The sequence below is a fragment of the Haemaphysalis longicornis genome, unplaced genomic scaffold (genome assembly GCF_048455015.1).
Source record: "Haemaphysalis longicornis isolate Haplotype H1 unplaced genomic scaffold, Haemaphysalis longicornis Haplotype H1 scaffold_2, whole genome shotgun sequence".
Lineage (NCBI taxonomy): Eukaryota > Metazoa > Arthropoda > Arachnida > Ixodida > Ixodidae > Haemaphysalis > Haemaphysalis longicornis.
The window spans coordinates 230,757,127-230,775,972 of NW_027526295.1; the positions used below are offsets into that span (position 1 = coordinate 230,757,127).

Genomic DNA, 18,846 nt, shown 5'->3' on the forward strand with positions numbered 1-18,846 from the left:
TTGGTGTAGTGTAGCTGATCCTGCCAGCAATCTCTGACTTTTGCCACAGCCTGTCACGTACACTTGAACCTCGTTATAACGGATATTACGAAATAACGTATATAACGAAGTAATAAAATCCCCCTTGGAGTCTCCATAGAGAACAATGCATTTGAAATCCCGTTGTAAAGAAGTAAAATTGACCTGTCAATGGATATAATGAACTATATTAGTTTCCCCCTTCCGCAGAATAAAAAAAAAAATGACCACGGTGCATTAAGTATTCTGTGGAGCATGAAGTATTCATGAAGTATTCCTTACTCATTCAGTGTGGCAGTTGGAATTCCAGTGTCAACCTCACGGCCACGCGCAGTCACGCCACGCGCGGCTGAGCGAGCCTGTTTCTTCGCTTTGCCAGTGGGGCGGAGCAAGTGGGTGTGCGGGCCACGTGGCGGCAGTGAGAAGCGGCACAAGGTAGTTTTCCTCAATGCCGATGCCGACGTGGTAAAGACAGAGGAGCCGACCGACGATGCTATTGTCGCAGACGTCGCGAGACAAACCAGCGTAAGCAACGACGACGACGCCATGGTCTCCCATGCACTTTTGTTCGACGTGCCAACGTCGTCGCAGGCACTTTATGTGACTGACCTACGTCGTTTCTTCGGCGCTCGTGGCGGCGGCGTAAACGGCATCAACATGGTGGCCGCCACTGAACAGAAAGTCTTTCACTTGTGATGGCCAAAACAAAGGACCATCACGGACATTTTCCTAACTATGTCTAGCGGACAATAAAAAGGCAGTATACGCATTGAGCAATCAAAAATTTCTGTTCTATCCAATTTTCGTTGCATGCACGGTTGCGTAGCGGTACAGTCGGCCGCGAGGCAGTTTCCTCCTTTGCATGCTTGTAGTTGTGCACCCAACTGATCATACATTCCCGTAAACAGTATAATTGATATAACAAAATAATGGATATAACGAAGTAATTACAGCTCCCCCTCAACTTTGTTACAACGAGGTTTGAGTGTATATGCATATAATATGCATGTTGGTAGAAAATAGAAATCGTCATGTTCACCTGCATACACCTTTCACGGCGCTTGTGCCGCAGGTCGGAATGTAACAATTGAGTGGAACTAAAATGCCTTCTGCCTGTAGTTGTGAAACACCCTGTTATGTTGACTGGCTGAGGTTTGTGTCCTTTTGAAAACATGCCTTCGGTGTTTTCACAGTTAATAAGCAAACGTTTGTTTACACATTGCTTCAAATGGTCACCAGAGTAGGAAATGCAGAGTGTGCTTAGCGCATTTGTCTCGCTGGCTGAACAACCCTGCTCCTCACCAGCACGATCAGTGGCTGTCCTCGAGACAGGTGGGGTATAACAGGTAATTTTCGCCACCACCCTTGCCACGTAATAAGTACAGCCAGGAACATGCAGGTATCACAAGGATGCATTCAAGGCAGTTTGCTTGAAAATGTGCGAAGAATGTGGGCAGGCCTTGGATGTTTAAGACAAACATGGCTGCACATTGCTCAGTGCTTGACATTCTTTGGTCTGAGGGTAGTGGCATTTCCTTGTAAGGGGTTGATGCATCAAGTGGTAAATGCATAGCCCAGTGATGCTTCCAACAATAAGTCTTTTGGTGTGGAGAGCAATATGTCCGCAACTTCCTTGCACTTTTATCGTGTATTTCATATGCATAATACATGTCAGAATTAGGCACAATTCGGTGTCATAAATGTTGGAAATCTGGTGCCCTGATTCCCATGCGAAGCAAAGAAAAATGAAAAATCTAATCTGTAATCACAAAAGTAGACAAGTCTGTACATCATCTTGTTTTAGCTTCTGTTGGAACAGGTTTGAATGGAGTTCTTTATGGTGCATTCCACAAGAAATGTACCTCGGTAAGCTTGTATCTTGAAAACAAAACATTTCTACCATGCCAAGCATTCTTAGCCTGACAGAAGAAACTGGAATACCATGCTGAACAAGCTTTACACGCCAAATTCACTTACATTGCATGGACAACTGCTTTCACCTTGAGTTGCATCATTTGGAAGCAGGTTGCTTCAACATAGTTGCAGTTTACTATAAAGCCATTGTTGAACACATTACATACGGATGAAACAGCACTTTATGTGAACACATACACGTCACTGAAACTTTTCTTGGTGTCATAGCCATTCAGGAAACTGGTTCCTGAGCAGTCAGGCTTCTCATGCACTCCACTGTCTCCGATAGACCACAATCAAATGCTCCGAATGGTATGGATCACGCACAGATGCCACAGTCTGGAAGAAGACACTGTCCACCTCACTCAGGCAATCATCATCAGCCAAGTTGTTTACTCAGCTCCCTGCATTATCCTCAGGCCCTGAAAACAAGGTAAGCTTGAAGCACTTGTTAGTTACACCAATAAACAATGCCTTGGCCTCCCTCTCAACGGCTCAACACGACTCCTGAGCCTTGTAGGCCAGCAGGTTCTCGTCCATCTAAGCTATGCCACTCAGGCTTTGGGTCATAGACATACCTTTGCGCTCCCTCTGGACTGCCACTTCAAAATGCACGTTGCTCCATTAAGGCCATGCCCACCCTTTGGCACTACAGAACAGACTTCAATGAGTCAACAATGTCCATGCACAGACACAGATAGTTAAAGCGGGCTGACCACCAATGGCTGTAAGCCTAATCGATGAGAAGTTACAGCAACTAGTAACCACCACAACTGTCCCAACCACCCTGTGGCAGAGGAGGTGGCGATAGCATTAGCTGTTACAGCTACCCCCAAAACCAAATTTCTCAATGGTTACCGACTACCATGTTAGTACAGAAATGGCCAGCTGCAGTAAAAGCTGGCTACAGCAAGGACAGGCTCTCTAAGTTTGCTTACCAGATTCTCCGACCGTACAAATTCCCGTGGTATCTCTTATACGGACACCAGGATTTAACTCCACTGATGGGAACAAGCGTCACGTGGAGTTTTCACCATCCAGACGTCACCACCGCAGGGAGGGCCGTCCATATGTCCCATCCGCTTGACCTACCACAATATCCTCCAGCATCTACAGCTTGGCCGTTGCGCCCTTCCACAGCACAGAAACCGCTCTAGAGAGCAAGCCGACCATTGGCAAATGCTGCAAACCAACACTTACATTTTATTCTCTTAATACTCCATGCAGTCTTTAGCCACGAACAAGTGCCCTCCACGTAATGAAAAAGCAACCTTGCACCACGTCGCATGGCCATGCCCAAAACCAACGCCCTCGAACTCGAAAGCAACCTCCAAGTAGTGAGAGGCCACGCTGACAAGCTCTAGCCTTAAAGACTAGGTAGTCTGGTGGAACAAGAAAAAAGCGCAGTTAAAGCTGCTGGTGGTGTCATGAAGTAAGAGCTGATCTTGCCTCAAAGCCAATGGCCTCTTGGCAGTGATTTCATCTGTAAAGTTGTCTCTCCCTACTTGGGACCATAGCTCTGTCGCTCACAATCCTTTTACTCCCAAAGGAGTGCAGCGTTGTATCCTACTTGTCATCACTGTGACGAGGTTTGCGCAAGGTGTGAGATTGTGTACTACCTACTCAACGCGAGAGTCAGTACCGGCTCATTCCACTCCCCTTTGTGGATCTGTTGCTTTTCAATGCCCGCAGCACAAGCAAGCTGCTTTTAGCTCTTCTGCTGCCCAACCAGTGGAATAATGTTTGCGTTATCTTTGCTGCAGCTGAATTATTAACAGTAGAGGTACTTGGATTACGTTAACAGCTAGTACGAAAAGTAGTGATCTTTTCATGCAAAGGGGAAGTGGAAAAGGTGACACAACGTTTGCCCACCTTCCAGGAAGTTAAAGCACGGCGTGGTGCATGGCTGTGCTCCAGCTGTCCTGGGAAAATTGTAAACACATCACAACAATTCCTAAAATCGTTCATCTAACCTGCATTGCTGCCACATAACTACATCAGGTGTGATGCCTGTGTCAAGCAGCCATCTTTGGCAGTCATTGAAACCAATAAAAAAAATCACGCCATATCCACGGAATGAATGATGATAAGTGGGGCGAAGCTCGAGAGGGGGAGATCATCGGTAACCGTAACTCTCCTGTGAAAGTTCGCCCATTACATCATTAAGAAAGACGTAAGACTGTGTGCGTACATTGTACAAATCAACTTTTATTTTCGGAGTCAATGCTCCCAGGCCCAGACCTGGTGAAAGACCCCGCGCCATCGAGGACTATTCCGCACCTTCACCACAATTTGTCACGTAGGATGGGACACAACGGTAAAGAAAGAACTTTTATTTAGGGCGAACTTGTGCCCGAACAAGACGAGAGGAAACGAGCAAAGGTCCTTGCGTCTCGTTCGATCTCCGAGAATGACTGCCTGTGTTTGTGGCGTGATCTCTTGCGTGATCTCCCCCTCGCAGTGCACGTGCGCTCGCGCCTCCGTTGGCGAACACAGACAAGCTCGCGCTCCCGGTGCCGAGTTTGCGCTGCCGGTTGCAGCCGGTTCTTGCGCGTGCAACGCGGCCCACTTTGCGACATCTCCGAAAGCATGCGGCGGTCACGTACTACGAGACACAAGGGATGGACAGACCCATGGCTTCTAAACCATCTAAACCACAAAAAGGCGACAGCATGTCTACTGGGTGCCGCTTACTGCAAGCTTAAACTGTGAACATGTTACAGCACAATGGTGTTCTGAGTCATTTCAATATTTTATAACCTCCATCCAAGTTGCTGTGTTGCAGTGTCTGATCACCATCAGTTCCAATAACCACTAAAATCGTTGTCTGACGAGCATTTCATGGAATGACACTCCACGCCTTCAATTTGTTCATCACTGTGTGTAGTTGTGAATTCCGTGTTCTGACTAATGCCAATGTGTAAAAAAGCAGCACAGGGTGGCACTATTTAAGTGCACTGCGCTAAACAGGCTAAGGTAATACAGTTGAAACATACTACAGGTGTTTTTAATAACAAACAGCCTTCACATGAGTGCGACTACTCAGTGCGACAGGACATGTCTTCCCTTCAGCATGCGGCGGAACAGGATCTTCCTTCCGTTCTTTGTCGATATTCGCGTCTTGAAGCCAAACTTGGAGATTCTTTTGTGCTCGCTGGGACGAGGGAAGAAGCGACGCATTAGGCCCCTTACTTGCTGCGACTCAACTGGTAGCACAAACTGCTGAAGCAGGTGGCTGGAGTTCACAGTTAGGCCTGCACACCTATAATATAAAGCACAAATGCGAGGATGAGTTTCTGCGGCAGCGGCCAGTGGGACCAAAGTCAAAGCCCCCCGGACACATCTTCAAAGAATGCCAAATTCGTCACATCGCCCACATCCGATATTAACCATAATATTTTCATAAATCTTTGTAGCATGTTTGTTACTTATGTTAGCTTCTTATTCGTTGAGCTTGTGATAATTGTACTGTTTCCCGTTGCGTCAGCTCACGTATGTTGAAGCAGGTTGCATGTTGAACAAGTAGGAAGCAAGTTGTATGTTTGCGCCACTTCGTTCGTTTAGTACTTGAAACTGGTTTCATGCGAACTAGAAATGTTCCAATATAGTGTTCAGGTAGCTGTCTCCGTGCCAACAAAGAAAACCCGCCTTCGACAAACTGACCTGACCAAGCCACCCTAAAGCACGCAGCTAGCACCCAATTTGGCTATCTTCCGAACAGAAATAACTGCGGTTCCTTGAGGTTGATCACACGCACGGCCTGAGAGTTTACTAATGCCTACTATCCGTGAAGTGGGATAGTAAGGTTGATTTATTTTTAGTGCTACCATTACTTCAAATAATAAGTTGTTTGAAGAGTTTGGAAAGTTTTTTGAGCGTGCCTCTGAAAACTGCCTTCGTGGTGAACCGGTGCACCGACTGTCAGCTAGCTTAACAAGAAAAAAAATTCCCCGCATTTCCCCGAGGGGAAGAATGTGAAAGTGCGCTAAGGGTGCTTGGTGGCAAGATCCGTCGGAAATACCCAAACGCGTTTTTTTTTTTTGCAATGACTACTTCAATGGGTGTTCCGTCGGCAGGTACCCAAGGTCGTAAAATTCAGGAGTGCGCAAGGTCGTGTAGATTGTGTTAATGGTTTCCCACGTTTAGTGGTGACACGGGCTACTCTACTCACATGGTGTGCAAGCACCGGCCAGCCGCCCCAACTAAGCTTGTTAAAGCTGACATTAAGGTCAAAGCTTCTCAGTGTGCACTGAGAGAGTTCAAGCCGTGGTTCAAGCGTTGATTCGGGAATGATACCACCCGGCGTACAAGTGGCTTCCGAAACGGGACAAATCGGACAAATAATGGAATGGGCGCAGCCATGCCGTGATGTCAACGGCGTTGGTGACGTGAGAATGTGTTCATGATGCCGTTTATAGCGACTAAACAAACTGTTAAGACAATTTCGTGCTCACTGATTTGCTTGTTTTCTTGCTTTTATAAAATTAAATATATAAGCATTGTGCTAGATTACACAGTAAGTTCTGTTTTTTTCAGCGCTTGGCGTCAGTCAAGTCGACAGAAGTGGCGCACTAACAGCAAAATCTGGCTACCCAACGCTTAATCTCGCCACCAGCGCTGCCGACGTCGAGTCCTTTTCCCAAGTATCCGCCATAGTGATACGACCGAAGTTCTATCCATTGAAAGAAAACTTTAAAAACTCAAGATGGTATGTGACATCCTTTTCTAATCTTTAGCAATCCTTACTCACAATGTAACGATGAATTTAGAAAGCACAGGATTTTTCGGTTTCTGCTGCCAGATTTTTTTCTGTTCCTTTGTGCACTAGCTACAGCTGCGGCTGCCCGGCGTTAAGTCTCATCCAAAGAAAGGCCCATTCATCACACAGCTCAGTTGTTGTCCGCCCCTGTTCACACTTTACCCCAAACTGTGAAATTTCGCATGAAATATTCCTGCCGAGAGGGAGTTATCATTACTGGAAGTTCAGTCGTTAAACTGATAACGCTGCGGATGTCACCCGTGATGTTGCCTCAGGCGATGACAGCAGGTCTAACGCTTTGTCATTTTTGTTTACTACTTTGCGGGCCCCTAATTGGTTCTATTACATGTAGAATACCCGTACCGATGCATTTCAAAATGGTTGACAGAACTTCAGTTGCTCGATCAGAATAAGTATAGGTGTAATCAATGAGCAGACGGTGGCTTTTTCGTACAAGAAAAAAATATTTAGGCAAGTTTTACTGTCCATCAAAAATAGCGTAAGGTGTGCCTTAGCCGAAGATAATGTGCACGTCTTGTGTTCTGGGGCTACCGGTATGCTGTGTCAGGAATGTAGGTCGCGTCCGCCAACAGCACCAGACACGTGGCGTGCTGCGCCATTTCCTCCGTGGTTTCAGCAGAAAAAGTGGAGTCGCTGAGCGCTGCTGTTCGCACTTCCCCGATAGTGTCGAGTGCTGCCAGCTGTGAACCCGGGGAAGCATGGTATCCGGGGTGGGAGGGATGGTTCATTTGATGCACCCCATCTCCCTTCTAGCATATTGCGGCGATTATGAGGGCTCCTGTATCTAGGCGGCTAATATTGTATATTTCGCCGTCATTACGAGTTATTGCTAGAGCCTACAACCGCTTCATACCACGGAGCAGCAGGCCGGTTTGCTTGTGATGTCAGTGTATAACTACTTCAGTTCACTGACACAGACGGCTGCGTTTTAGCTCAGCGGTGTCTTAGTTTTTATTCGTACGCAACCTTGAGCACTTTATAGCCATTGGATTAATAATTTGCCCGAAAGAACCGCAGCCATCGTGATAGGATTAGTCAATGAACGCAGTTCATCAGTTTTCACAATATGGTGAGTGCAAATTAATCGGGTGTATCCTGCTAGGAAGGAATTAAGAACGCGACATTAAATGTCCCCAGGAACATAGTGGCATAAGTGAGGTGCTGAATTTAGTTTGTTGTTTACTAAGACCTATTTTTTTTGCTGTAGCCAGGCCTTCTGTGAGAATAGGCATGTAAGTAGGTGTAGGCATGAAATTGATAGCCTCTAGTCTAGCTTGTGTTCTCGTTTAGTACAGTAGAAGCTCGTTAATTCGAACTCAAAGGGACCATGCAATTGTTCGAATTAGCGGGTGGGCGGTAAAATGAATAGACATTGCTTCACACTGTGCGAGCAGAACATAAAGAAGCTACCTCTGCACTCGTTATCACGAATTTAGCGCCACTACACGTTCGTTACGCACGCCACGTCATCGCTGGCCCATACCAGCGACCACGGCAACGGGATGCTCCGGAGCACTGGCGCCAGTGGTGCGCCCGCAGCAGAGGTGAAATAAGCTGTCACAGTAGTTGCATTTTTAGTAAATTTGGTTTGGATTTGCAACCCAATGTAATCACTCTGGGCAGACTTCTGCGAAGAGCAGTGGAAGCCTGGAGATTCCAGTTAGAAGTAACCGTTCTGGATACCAGCGCGTTTGAGTTATCTGGAGTTTTCCCCATTAAAATATACAGGGCTGTGCTGGGACCGGGGCGTCAGTTCGAATCAACGAGCTCTTGCTGTACTAAGTACATGTGTTACGAGCAGTAGCTGTGCGGTTTTGCCCCAAAAGTTTGCCGTGGTGGCGATTCTGAAGTGTGGTGATGTGCGTGCGCAGGTGAACTTCACGGTGGACGAGATCCGTGGGCTCATGAACAAAAAAAAGAATATCCGGAACATGTCCGTGATAGCCCACGTGGACCATGGCAAGTCGACACTGACAGATTCGCTCGTGTCCAAGGCTGGCATCATTGCCGCTGCCAAGGCCGGCGAGATGCGATTCACAGACACCCGCAAGGACGAGCAAGAGCGCTGCATCACCATCAAGTCCACGTGAGTGGCGGCTGTTCGTTTTTATTACGTCTCCCTCTGGCACACCTGGACAGTTGAAGAGGTGATGAAGCACTAGTGAAGTACGCAGGTCTGTGTTCCAGGTTATCATTGTAGTGGACATAAAGACATGTGCAGGAGCTCCACTTCACAGTTGTATACATGTCTTGCACACGCCACTGCCCTCTTCTGGTGCATTGCTTTCTCTTTCACAGCATTCCACTGTCCATGCAAGTGCATCATGGTAGCTAGTGATGTCAGTGCAAGCCATCGATGGGGTTGTAGCCTTGCTGTAATAACATAAGCCTGTAGCCAGATTAGTCTTAGCTTTACGATGGTTTCAGCTTTGTTGATCTCGGCTGTAGGGATTGCTGTCAACAGACTCTTAGAGCAAGAAGAGATGAATTCTTCAAAATGCATTTGACTTTCTAGGTGCTGGCACCTCAGGGTGATGGGCACTGGGAACGTCAAATGTTGGTTGTGGCTGTGTTTCGGGCAACCTTTTGGACAGCAGTGCTTGTTTTCAAGAGTGGATGTGGCCCCTTGCAGGGCGGTGTCCATGTACTTCGAGCTGGCTGACAAGGACCTGGTCTTCATCAAGGAAGACAACCAGCGCGAGAAGAATGAGAAGGGTTTCCTGATCAACCTCATCGACTCCCCGGGTCACGTCGACTTCTCTTCTGAAGTGACGGCCGCCCTCCGGGTCACAGACGGTGCCCTGGTCGTGGTGGACTGCGTCAGTGGTGCGTACCATTCCCGTCCCGAGCCAAGCAGGGCGTTTGGCTTCATCAAGGGGCACCTGGCTTGAGATTTTTGGTTATGTTAGATTAGGGTCAGCTTAACTAGTGAGCTGTGTGGGGCCTGTTTTACTCGTAATTTCAAGCGCCTGTAACAGCTTTAACCAGTCGACTGCAATCTTCATAACACCTCGCGGGTCCAGTGGAAGGGGGAGAAACCTGAATGTGAAGTTGAGGAGTTGCTTTAAGGGAAGTGTGGATTAGTACAGACCATCCTGTAGTTGCTTTTTCTACATGTGGTTTTAAGCAACGTGCCCTAATGTATGCACTCTGCTGGAAGGTTCGATGTTGGCTACCTAAACTGCAGTGAGACTTTCAGCTGCTTTTTTGTCACCACTACAATGGCTGTGGGACCACAAATCTTTATCGGGCATTAATGTTATTGTGAAACTTTCAACATCGTCTAATGGCTAGTTCTGAGCACCCAGTGGCTTCCTTATTTGTGTGCTTTTGTTTCCCTGGGCTACGACACTTTTAGTGGAACTGAGCGGGGCACTCCCTTGGCGGTATTTATGTGGAGGGTCGGAATATTCGGTCGCTAAATTGGCACCCTGAAGGATTTTTGGTGCAGATGGACGTCCCTTACCCTGTGTTAGGTAGGCTCTGCCTTTGTACTCAAAAGAACCTCGCGACAAAGGGACCTCCTCATTTTGTTCGGTTGGGGAGGCCCCTTAGGGACGGAGGAACACCAAGGGGGCATTCATTTGGCCTCTGGCTATTGGGCCATTGAATGCGGGGGCTTTGATGGGCCATTCCTGCCGGCCGCTTGTGCCTTCGTCATGCAAGTGTTGTGGCAGGGGTGGACGATGGGGGAGCCCCCTACATGCGAGCTGGCCGTGCCTGCAATGGGGAGAGTGCGGCTTACGCTTCCTGGCGGTGCCTCCCTCCCTGCAGGGGTGTGCGTGCAGACGGAGACGGTGCTGCGCCAGGCCATCGCCGAGCGCATCAAGCCCGTGCTGTTCATGAACAAGATGGACCTTGCGCTGCTGACGCTGCAGCTGCAGCCGGAGGACCTGTACCAGACCTTCCAGCGCACGGTGGAGAACACCAACGTCATCATTGCCACCTACGGGGACGAGACGGGCCCCATGGGCGACATCAAGGTGCGTGCAGTTTGGGATTGGAGCGAGACAGTTTGCTGCAGTGTAGAGTGTTTAAAGGAACCACAAAGATGGCATGGAGCTTTACATCGGCCAAGAGTAAGCTACGGCAGAGTAACAAATGTTACCGTGCATGTGTGGGCACAGCCTCTTATTGGAAATAACGGGCAAGAGAATGAATTAAAGGAACCCGAGAACAAGCAAGATTCATTTAGGTCTGCTTGGTGATGGAAATGAGCCAAATGGTGCATACTCTACCTGTACCTCTTTGTGTGGGCCTTTAGCCGCAGCCCAGTGCGGGCATTTTAGTGCTGCAGTCAGTGGTGCCCGCCATCATTGTGTGCTGTCGTCGGCCACACGCGCAGGTGGAGCCGTCCAAGGGCAATGTGGGCTTTGGCTCGGGCCTGCACGGCTGGGCCTTCACGCTGAAGCAGTTTGCGGAGATCTACTCCGAGAAGTTCAAGATCGACGTGGACAAGCTGATGGTGCGGCTGTGGGGCGAGAACTTCTACAACCCCAAGACCAAAAAGTGGGCCAAGAGGCCCGAGGCGGACTACAAGCGCGCCTTCACCATGTTCATCCTGGACCCGATCTACAAGATCTTCGACGCCATCATGAACTTCAAGAAGGAGGAGACTGCCCGGCTGCTCGAGAAGCTCAACATCGTGCTCAAGGGTGACGACAAGGAGAAGGAGGGCAAGAACCTGCTCAAGGTGGTCATGCGCACCTGGCTGCCCGCTGGAGACGCCCTCTTCGAGATGATCACCATCCACCTGCCCTCGCCCGTGACGGCCCAGCGGTACCGCATGGAGATCCTCTATGAGGGGCCCCTGGACGACGAGGCGGCCGTGGCCGTCAAGGGGTGCGACCCCGAGGGACCCCTCATGATGTACGTGTCCAAGATGGTGCCCACCTCGGACAAGGGCCGCTTCTACGCCTTCGGCCGTGTCTTCTCCGGCATCGTCTCGTCCGGTCAGAAGGTGCGCATCATGGGCCCCAACTACACGCCGGGCAAGAAGGAGGACCTGGCCGAGAAGGCCATCCAGAGGTGCGCCCAGAGGCTAACCTAGCCAAAAACATTTGTTGTTTCTTTTCAAAAATGTCAATGGCACTGCAATGCAGGAGCCTCGTAGTGCTGAGCTTTTCATAGGCGACAGCTGCACGGTGAAGGCTTGCTGGGCACAATTGTGCATCACACCTTATCCCTGCAAGCAGGGCTCCTATAGCGGGTTGGAAGCTCATGATAAACCGCAAGCGGAAGTTCTGACAGATAGCTGATCATAGGAACACAACCGTCCACCACAGCCATTGGTTTTCACCTCCAAGTGGATTTCTTCGCTTCACTTGCTTTCTCGGAATCTTGTGCTGGCCGTAGTCACTGACAAGGTGTTTTTACATCGCGGTGGCCTTAATCACATCAAACTACCAGATTTCTTCCAGAGAAGCATCCAAACTTGCGCATTTTGAAATGAAGGTTGGGCTTTACAACAAGGTGCGGGCACCACACGTGCTAAATTATTTTTATATCTGACAAATTGTTCCGCTCAAGTCAATTTTTCTCGGGCGGGTTTTCTGGTATGTTTACGTACAAAATTCCAAGTTTTTCCAACTACACAACCTGTTTTCTTTCTTTTTTTGCGTCTAGACAAAATTTTTGAATTTGATAATTTTGTTTGTGGTTTATTTTTAAAAACACAAGCCTTACCAATATGTTTAGCATAAAAAGAACGTTTTCTTAGACCCCTAAAAATTGGTCAATTTCCTGCGGTAACGAAAGAGCTAAATGGTTCTGTGGTATATTGGGTCCCTGCGTGTTAATGGTTATGTTGGAGGTGGTCTGTGTGTGGTTGTGTTGATTTTCTGGAAGCAGTCACAAATTTTTGTATTGTTCGAGCATTTTCCCTGCTTATCGACCATGGCTTGAGGGCCAATTTGTCCTCCTCACTGCGTTAGTTGAATTTTTACCCAGCTGTGCATTGTTTCTGGCACAAATGCATGCTGGTAATGCGAGGTGTCTTGTGCGAAGCTGTGTGCCCTGTCTTCTGCATCTCTGTCTTGGCGAGGTTCTCCTCCTCTCACTGGAGAAGCTCTAATGCTATCAGAGAGACACTAAAGGATGTGTTGGGTTCTTACGCCTTCGGTGCCTGCCCCTCGTTAGCCCCCGTGGGAACGACCAGGGCAGGTTCCATCCTCGCATGACCCTACAAGCACTCTGGCGGGGGAGGGGCAGTGGGTAGCGGTCTGTGCTTGTAGTGCCGGGCCTAACTTGTCTGCCGCGCTGCTGCAGGACGGTGCTGATGATGGGCCGCTACGTGGAGCCCATTGAGGACGTGCCGTGCGGCAACATCTGTGGCCTGGTGGGTGTGGACCAGTTCCTGGTCAAGACGGGCACCATCAGCACCTTCAAGGATGCGCACAACATGCGCGTCATGAAGTTCTCCGTCAGCCCCGTCGTGCGGGTGGCCGTGGAGCCCATGAACGCCTCTGACCTGCCCAAGCTGGTCGAGGGGCTTAAGCGGCTGGCCAAGTCGGACCCCATGGTGCAGTGCATCATTGAGGAGTCTGGCGAGCACATCGTGGCTGGTGCTGGCGAGCTGCACCTTGAGATCTGCCTCAAGGACTTGGAAGAGGACCACGCCGGCATCCCCCTGAAGAAAACGGACCCGGTGGTCTCGTACCGGGAGTCTGTGCAAGACGAGTCCAGCATCATGTGCCTGTCCAAGTCTCCCAACAAGCACAACAGGCTCTTCATGAAGGCCTGCCCCCTGCCCGACGGCCTGCCCGAGGACATTGACAAGGTGGGTGCTGTGCACATCAAGGGGTGGGGTGGGGACACACCAACCTCTGTCTTGGCGAGCTTCTTTCTCTCATTGGAGAAGCTCTAATGCTTCCAGAGGAACAGAAGGTATTGGGTCTGTATGCCTTCGGTGCCTGCCCCTCGTTAGCCCCCGCGGGAACGACCAGGGCAGGTCCTATCCTCAGAAGGCCCTACAAGATGCCCGACTATTGATGGCTACAACGTTGTGATGTGCTTGGTTGCTGCTCGAACTGTACCACCAGTTGCTTTTTTTCTATGCTATGTAGTGCCCCAACAATGCAAGCAATTTAGTGTGTTGGTGCACCTAAGATCCTTTGGGGGCCATATAAATTAAACCCTTGTTTGACATTAGATACAAACGTTTCAATATATGTAGTAGCCCTGCTTCATTGAGCCCAACTATAATAGATCTGCAGGTTAACATTGAAACAAAGTGAAAACATTGCTGCATATGTTTAGATCAGGTGAGGAATCGTGCATGATTGTAACCTTTGAACTCGACCACAGACAGTGATTAAAGGTGCGCGCTCTCTCCCGGAGAGCACTCTAATCACAGGCCGGGGAGTTTAAAGGGGCCATTTCAATTGCACAATCGCTGGAGTACCCCTTCACATTAATGTATACCAAGTATTGCACCGCATAAAGCAGGGGCCGCGCAAACACACAAAAAAGGTTCTTTCCTTGTTTACTTACCGCTTCCTCACCGCCATGCTGCCTTGCTCTGACGTAGTTTTGGTTCTGGCACAGCCTCTATGACGCACGAAGCACTGAACCAACCTTACGGCGCCGCTATTGGTGGGTCCCTTCAAATGCTGTAGCCAATCGGCGTTCCCAGCGAGCGGCGCTCCGGCATCGGCGGCATGGCATATCTTTGTGGGGACAAATGCCGATCGTCGCTATCTGTCACACGAGCTTAGCAGAGTTTGTAGATATGGCGTATCATTTACAAGGTATGAATAACACCGAGATTCTCTGCAAGTGGAAACGCCGCTACATGCGCAACTGTGGCAAGCATCTGTCTGAATGGCTGACAAAAAGCCCACTGCGCGGTGTATGCACGATACGGCATACACCACAGCAGATAAAACGTTTCACCTCCCGGCAGATCGACAGTATTGCTGAAAATCAGTTTATAAATGCGTGAGAGGGGTTGATAATGCAGTGAAAGCTTGCGCTGGTGATCGTCGTCGGCGCAGCTTCGTAAAGTGGTGTGTAACTGCATCCTTTTCCGAGCGTCAGTACCTTGGAGGGACCTGTTTGCTGCGACAGTGCTGCATGCGGAAACGTTGGCGTGTCGCTAGTTGTCGGTGTAAATCTTCAATTACTGTCGTGAGCGAGCATGTTGTGTTAGGGACACCCCCCCCCCCCCCCCCCCCCCCCCTACCTGGCCTTTTTGCTCGTTTTCCCTATTCTAAAACTTGACGTGCCGACGCGGCCACGGCGACCTCCTAGCTCGTCCTGCCCCGCTCGCCAGTTGTAGGAGGAGCCTGCGCTGCTAAACACAAGTGACATACCACAGAGCGGAGCCAATGGCTGTGCACATCTCGAACCTTGCCTTGTTTCTCTAGGTGGGCTTGCACCTGGTCGGTGACGTCGCCGCTTCCACAGTGCTTTGGAGGCGCGATGAGATGGAAAGAGCTCCAGGCCTTGTTCGGAAGCTATCTTTAAACAGATTTCAGTTCTGCTATTAGAATGGTTAGTTACATAAATGCTGCTACTTTGATTCAATGTGCTCCATAAATATTCGTTCTACTTGCCACATGTCCCCCTTGAATTTGGAGAGAGATATGGTTGTAAACCAACATGTGCATTTCACCTGCAGTCCAGCACCTGATTTGCTTCCGTCCCAGGCTTCTGACAGATGTGTGCTGCCACATGACACTTATACAGTTATTAGCGTGTGGCGCTGAGGTTACTTTTTGCTGTATTGTGTACACTGAACAGCAGAGAAAGGGGACAGTTGACTGCAGCTTCAGAGTCGAAAAATGTGTGGTGCAGTGGTCCAGCTCTGCTTGTAGACGCACAAAAAATGTGTTGATATGGTGAGCCCCAGCAGCAGGGGCAGCGGTGAATACTGCTAACAAGCACCTCCCCGTCCTCTTGCCAGGGCCAAGTGAACCCTCGTGACGACTTCAAGATCCGTGCCCGCTACCTTTCGGACAAGTACGAGTGGGACGCCACCGAGGCCCGTAAGATCTGGGCCTTTGGACCCGAGGGTACGGGCCCCAACCTGCTGGTGGATGTCACCAAGGGAGTGCAGTACCTGAACGAGATCAAGGACTCTGTCGTGGCTGGCTTCCAGTGGGCCACCAAGGAGTCGGTGCTGTGCGAAGAGAACATGCGCGGCGTCCGCTTCAACATCCACGACGTCACCCTGCACGCTGACGCCATTCACCGTGGCGGTGGCCAGATCATTCCCACGGCCCGTCGGTGCCTGTACGCCTGCATGCTGACCGCCTCTCCCAGGATGATGGAGCCCGTCTACCTGGTGGAGATCCAGTGCCCAGAGAACGCGGTCGGAGGCATCTACGGAGTGCTCAACCGTCGCCGAGGTCACGTCTTCGAGGAGTCCCAAGTGGCCGGCACTCCCATGTTCGTGGTCAAGGCCTATCTGCCTGTCAACGAGTCGTTTGGTAAGCCTTTTCTTTCTGTCTCGCTAAAACTCGAATGGCGACACAAGCCACCCCAGATGCAGAGTGCCACTGAGCTCCTTGCCCACAAACTGTGTATGGCACCACAGCTTTGCCCTTTGAGTTCGTGCATGCTCATTGGTTCCATCATTCCATGAAGTGCGTGGCAAAGCATATGAGCCTTGTGCGCACATTTTTTTCACGCCCGCATCTGCAATGGCCTGCCAGCAGCGGCTTCTGCCTCTGCCAGAGGGGAAGGCACACAACACATCCTATGGTGGGAGCTTCGAAGCGCCCGGGTATACTAGCTGACCCCGCTGGAGGCTATGAGGTTTAGCACTGTGGAGGATATTTGATGGGCGCTTTCCTAAGCGGCGTGTATGTCGTTTTCCAGTGCAAATTTCACCCACGTTCAGCCTTTTTCTCGCATGAACAACTTCGTTTGTTCTTCGTGTTGCGTTTCAGTGAGGGGTTAGAAGCGGTCATTGGAGCTATCTGCATCGTACGGGTGGTTTCACAGCTGCGTCAGTGTGCCTGTGGCTTGCGTGAAGTGCATTATGAATTTTAGCGACTTCGTTACATTGAGGTTTGACTGTATTTGCAGCACTTCCTTTATAATTGATATCGTAGGTCACCTAATGTGCACTGCGGGGGTTTTACTTTGACATGCACCGTGCGCTTGCTAAGCACTTGGGGAAGCTGACAGGCTGTCTTCCTTGCAGGCTTCACAGCCGACCTGCGTTCCAACACTGGTGGCCAGGCGTTCCCGCAGTGCGTGTTCGACCACTGGCAGATCCTGCCCGGTGACCCCCTGGACGGCAAGTCTCGCCCCTACACCGTTGTCATGGACACCCGCAAGCGCAAGGGGCTCAAGGACTCCCTGCCAGACCTGGACCAGTACTTCGACAAGTTATAATCGTCGGCAGGCCTAACTACCCACCACCGTGCTTGCTGCTGCCTCTGGCCACTTCTCTCGTCACACCCCCGTTGGGTCCCCTGAGTTTTTTTTTTTTAATCTCTAGGAGAAAAAAACACCTTGTAAAGATAATGGAAAGGACCGACGGTCTATTCTATACAGTGCGGACGTCCTGTTTTATTTTGTTCCCTTGTCGCCGCCATGTCTGTCGGAGCGTTGGTCACGGGCGCACAAAGAGCTGCTCCACGAATAAAAGCATTTGTGGACCTTCACGTTTGTTGCTTGATTTTTACTTGATGATGTGCGAGCGTTGTTTGGTGTATTTATCCATTTTAAAGCTTCTTTGAGAAAGCACTGCAGCGTGTGTATTTTGATTTCCTGCAATGCATTTTTCAGTCACTGATGTGTGCACTGTGGGGGCGTGTTTCTGTAAAACAGTGCTGGCGTTCGTGGAGTGATACTTGTCTAGATTTCAGTTTTAACAAGTTTCACTAGCTGAAGTAGCGGTCTCGGGTGTATAAGTTCAGCACATGTTTGCAATGTGTTATGATATAAAAGTTGTGCAGCTGCACTAAATAAATAAAAGGAAGGGTGGAGGAGAGATTTTCCAAATCCCTTAACCATTTCAGCCACATTAGTGGACGAAAATTACATATGTAATATTGTGTAACGAGCTGCCGCTTCTGGTTTACTTCGAAAAAATTTTTTGTATTAAAAGCTAATTGTGGTTTGGAACCTCGTGTACCCTTCATTATGATTTGTTATTGCCTAAGTTGCCTTGTGTATTTTCTGGGTAGTTCTTGGGGAGTCCAGGGCTGCGCTTGCACTAGTGGGGCAAGGCACTTCGAGGTTTTTTGGTGCGACGAACAGATATTGCTGCGAAAAGAATGGAGCGGCTCTTGGGTAGTTGTGGGCAGCCCAAGATGACAAATTGAGAAGACCTTGGTGCACGAAGCCCAGCGTTTCTAGCTAAAGTTCTCTTAATTCCTCGCAACGCTGTGAGGAACTGGCCGAACAGGCGAGTAGGAGTCATCTCGGTCCAGTAAAGAGCTTGTTGAGACGAAGCTGTTCAGAAAATTCTCCGGGCTTTGAGGTCTGCTTAAATGCTCAAACGACAAGCCTGACCGGCAACGGTGAGTGCATGGACCGTCTCAACGACAACTCCTGAACTTTATACACGAAACTAACTTGTTCGTGTTTCTGTAAATGCATACATCTATTATGCCGGATGGCAAACTTTCGAATTAAAAAAAAAAAAAAAAAGGCCTGGCGGTGCGCATCGACTTATACCCCTGTCAAACGTGCCTATTTAAGTGCACTTACACGGAGTGCACTTGGATAAAATGTGATACCCCTGTCAAACGTGCCTATTTAAGTGCACTTGGATAAAATGTCATTCGGGAGCAGCTAAACGGCAAACGCGAATGACACTTTACAAGGAACGCACTTTAAGCTGAGTGTGGTCCCCAAACACACTTTACCGGGGCCAGCTCGCCGAGTGAGTAATCTCGTGAACAGAAGTCCGAAAATCGGAAAAATTAACGTAAAACCGCGAGCGTTTAGATGATAAGTAACGTTAAAAGTTAATTATAGATATATTGCTTATTTACCTTTACAAAAATTGAAGCAGCTACGAAAAATAAGAAAATAACCTCTCTCTCAACAACGTGCCAGCGCCGCCTGGTGGGTGTTTTGCTCCATGGCAGCCGTTCTCTGCGGCGTTCTCGTAGGTGGTTTCTTGTGGCCCTGTGATTGTGTTCGTGTTTCAGCCTATTTCCGTTGTATTCAAC

The 18,846-nt window shown here is 49.4% G+C and overlaps 1 protein-coding gene and 1 non-coding gene across 2 annotated transcripts; both read left to right on the plus strand.

Annotated features, from left to right (window-relative positions):
* The first annotated feature begins 6,482 nt into the window (after positions 1–6,482).
* On the plus strand, positions 6,483–17,328 carry Eef2 (eukaryotic translation elongation factor 2). Its single transcript, XM_077699628.1, has 8 exons — positions 6,483–6,640; positions 8,584–8,798; positions 9,345–9,538; positions 10,487–10,695; positions 11,058–11,740; positions 12,980–13,490; positions 15,618–16,143; positions 16,863–17,328. Exons 1-8 carry the CDS (start codon positions 6,638–6,640, stop codon positions 17,054–17,056), a joined length of 2,535 nt encoding a protein of 844 aa, XP_077555754.1. The 5' UTR covers positions 6,483–6,637; the 3' UTR covers positions 17,057–17,328.
* LOC144171267 (small nucleolar RNA SNORA57) lies at positions 13,534–13,688 on the plus strand. Its single transcript, XR_013322929.1, has one exon. It is a non-coding gene; the product is annotated as a small nucleolar RNA SNORA57 (small nucleolar RNA).
* Positions 17,329–18,846: the final 1,518 nt, after the last annotated feature.

Coding starts and splice junctions, on each gene's coding strand:
- Eef2 (XM_077699628.1), top strand. Junction 10,696..11,057: donor GCCCCATGGGCGACATCAAG/GTGCGTGCAGTT, acceptor CCACACGCGCAG/GTGGAGCCGTCCAAGGGCAA. Junction 11,741..12,979: donor GCCGAGAAGGCCATCCAGAG/GTGCGCCCAGAG, acceptor GCGCTGCTGCAG/GACGGTGCTGATGATGGGCC.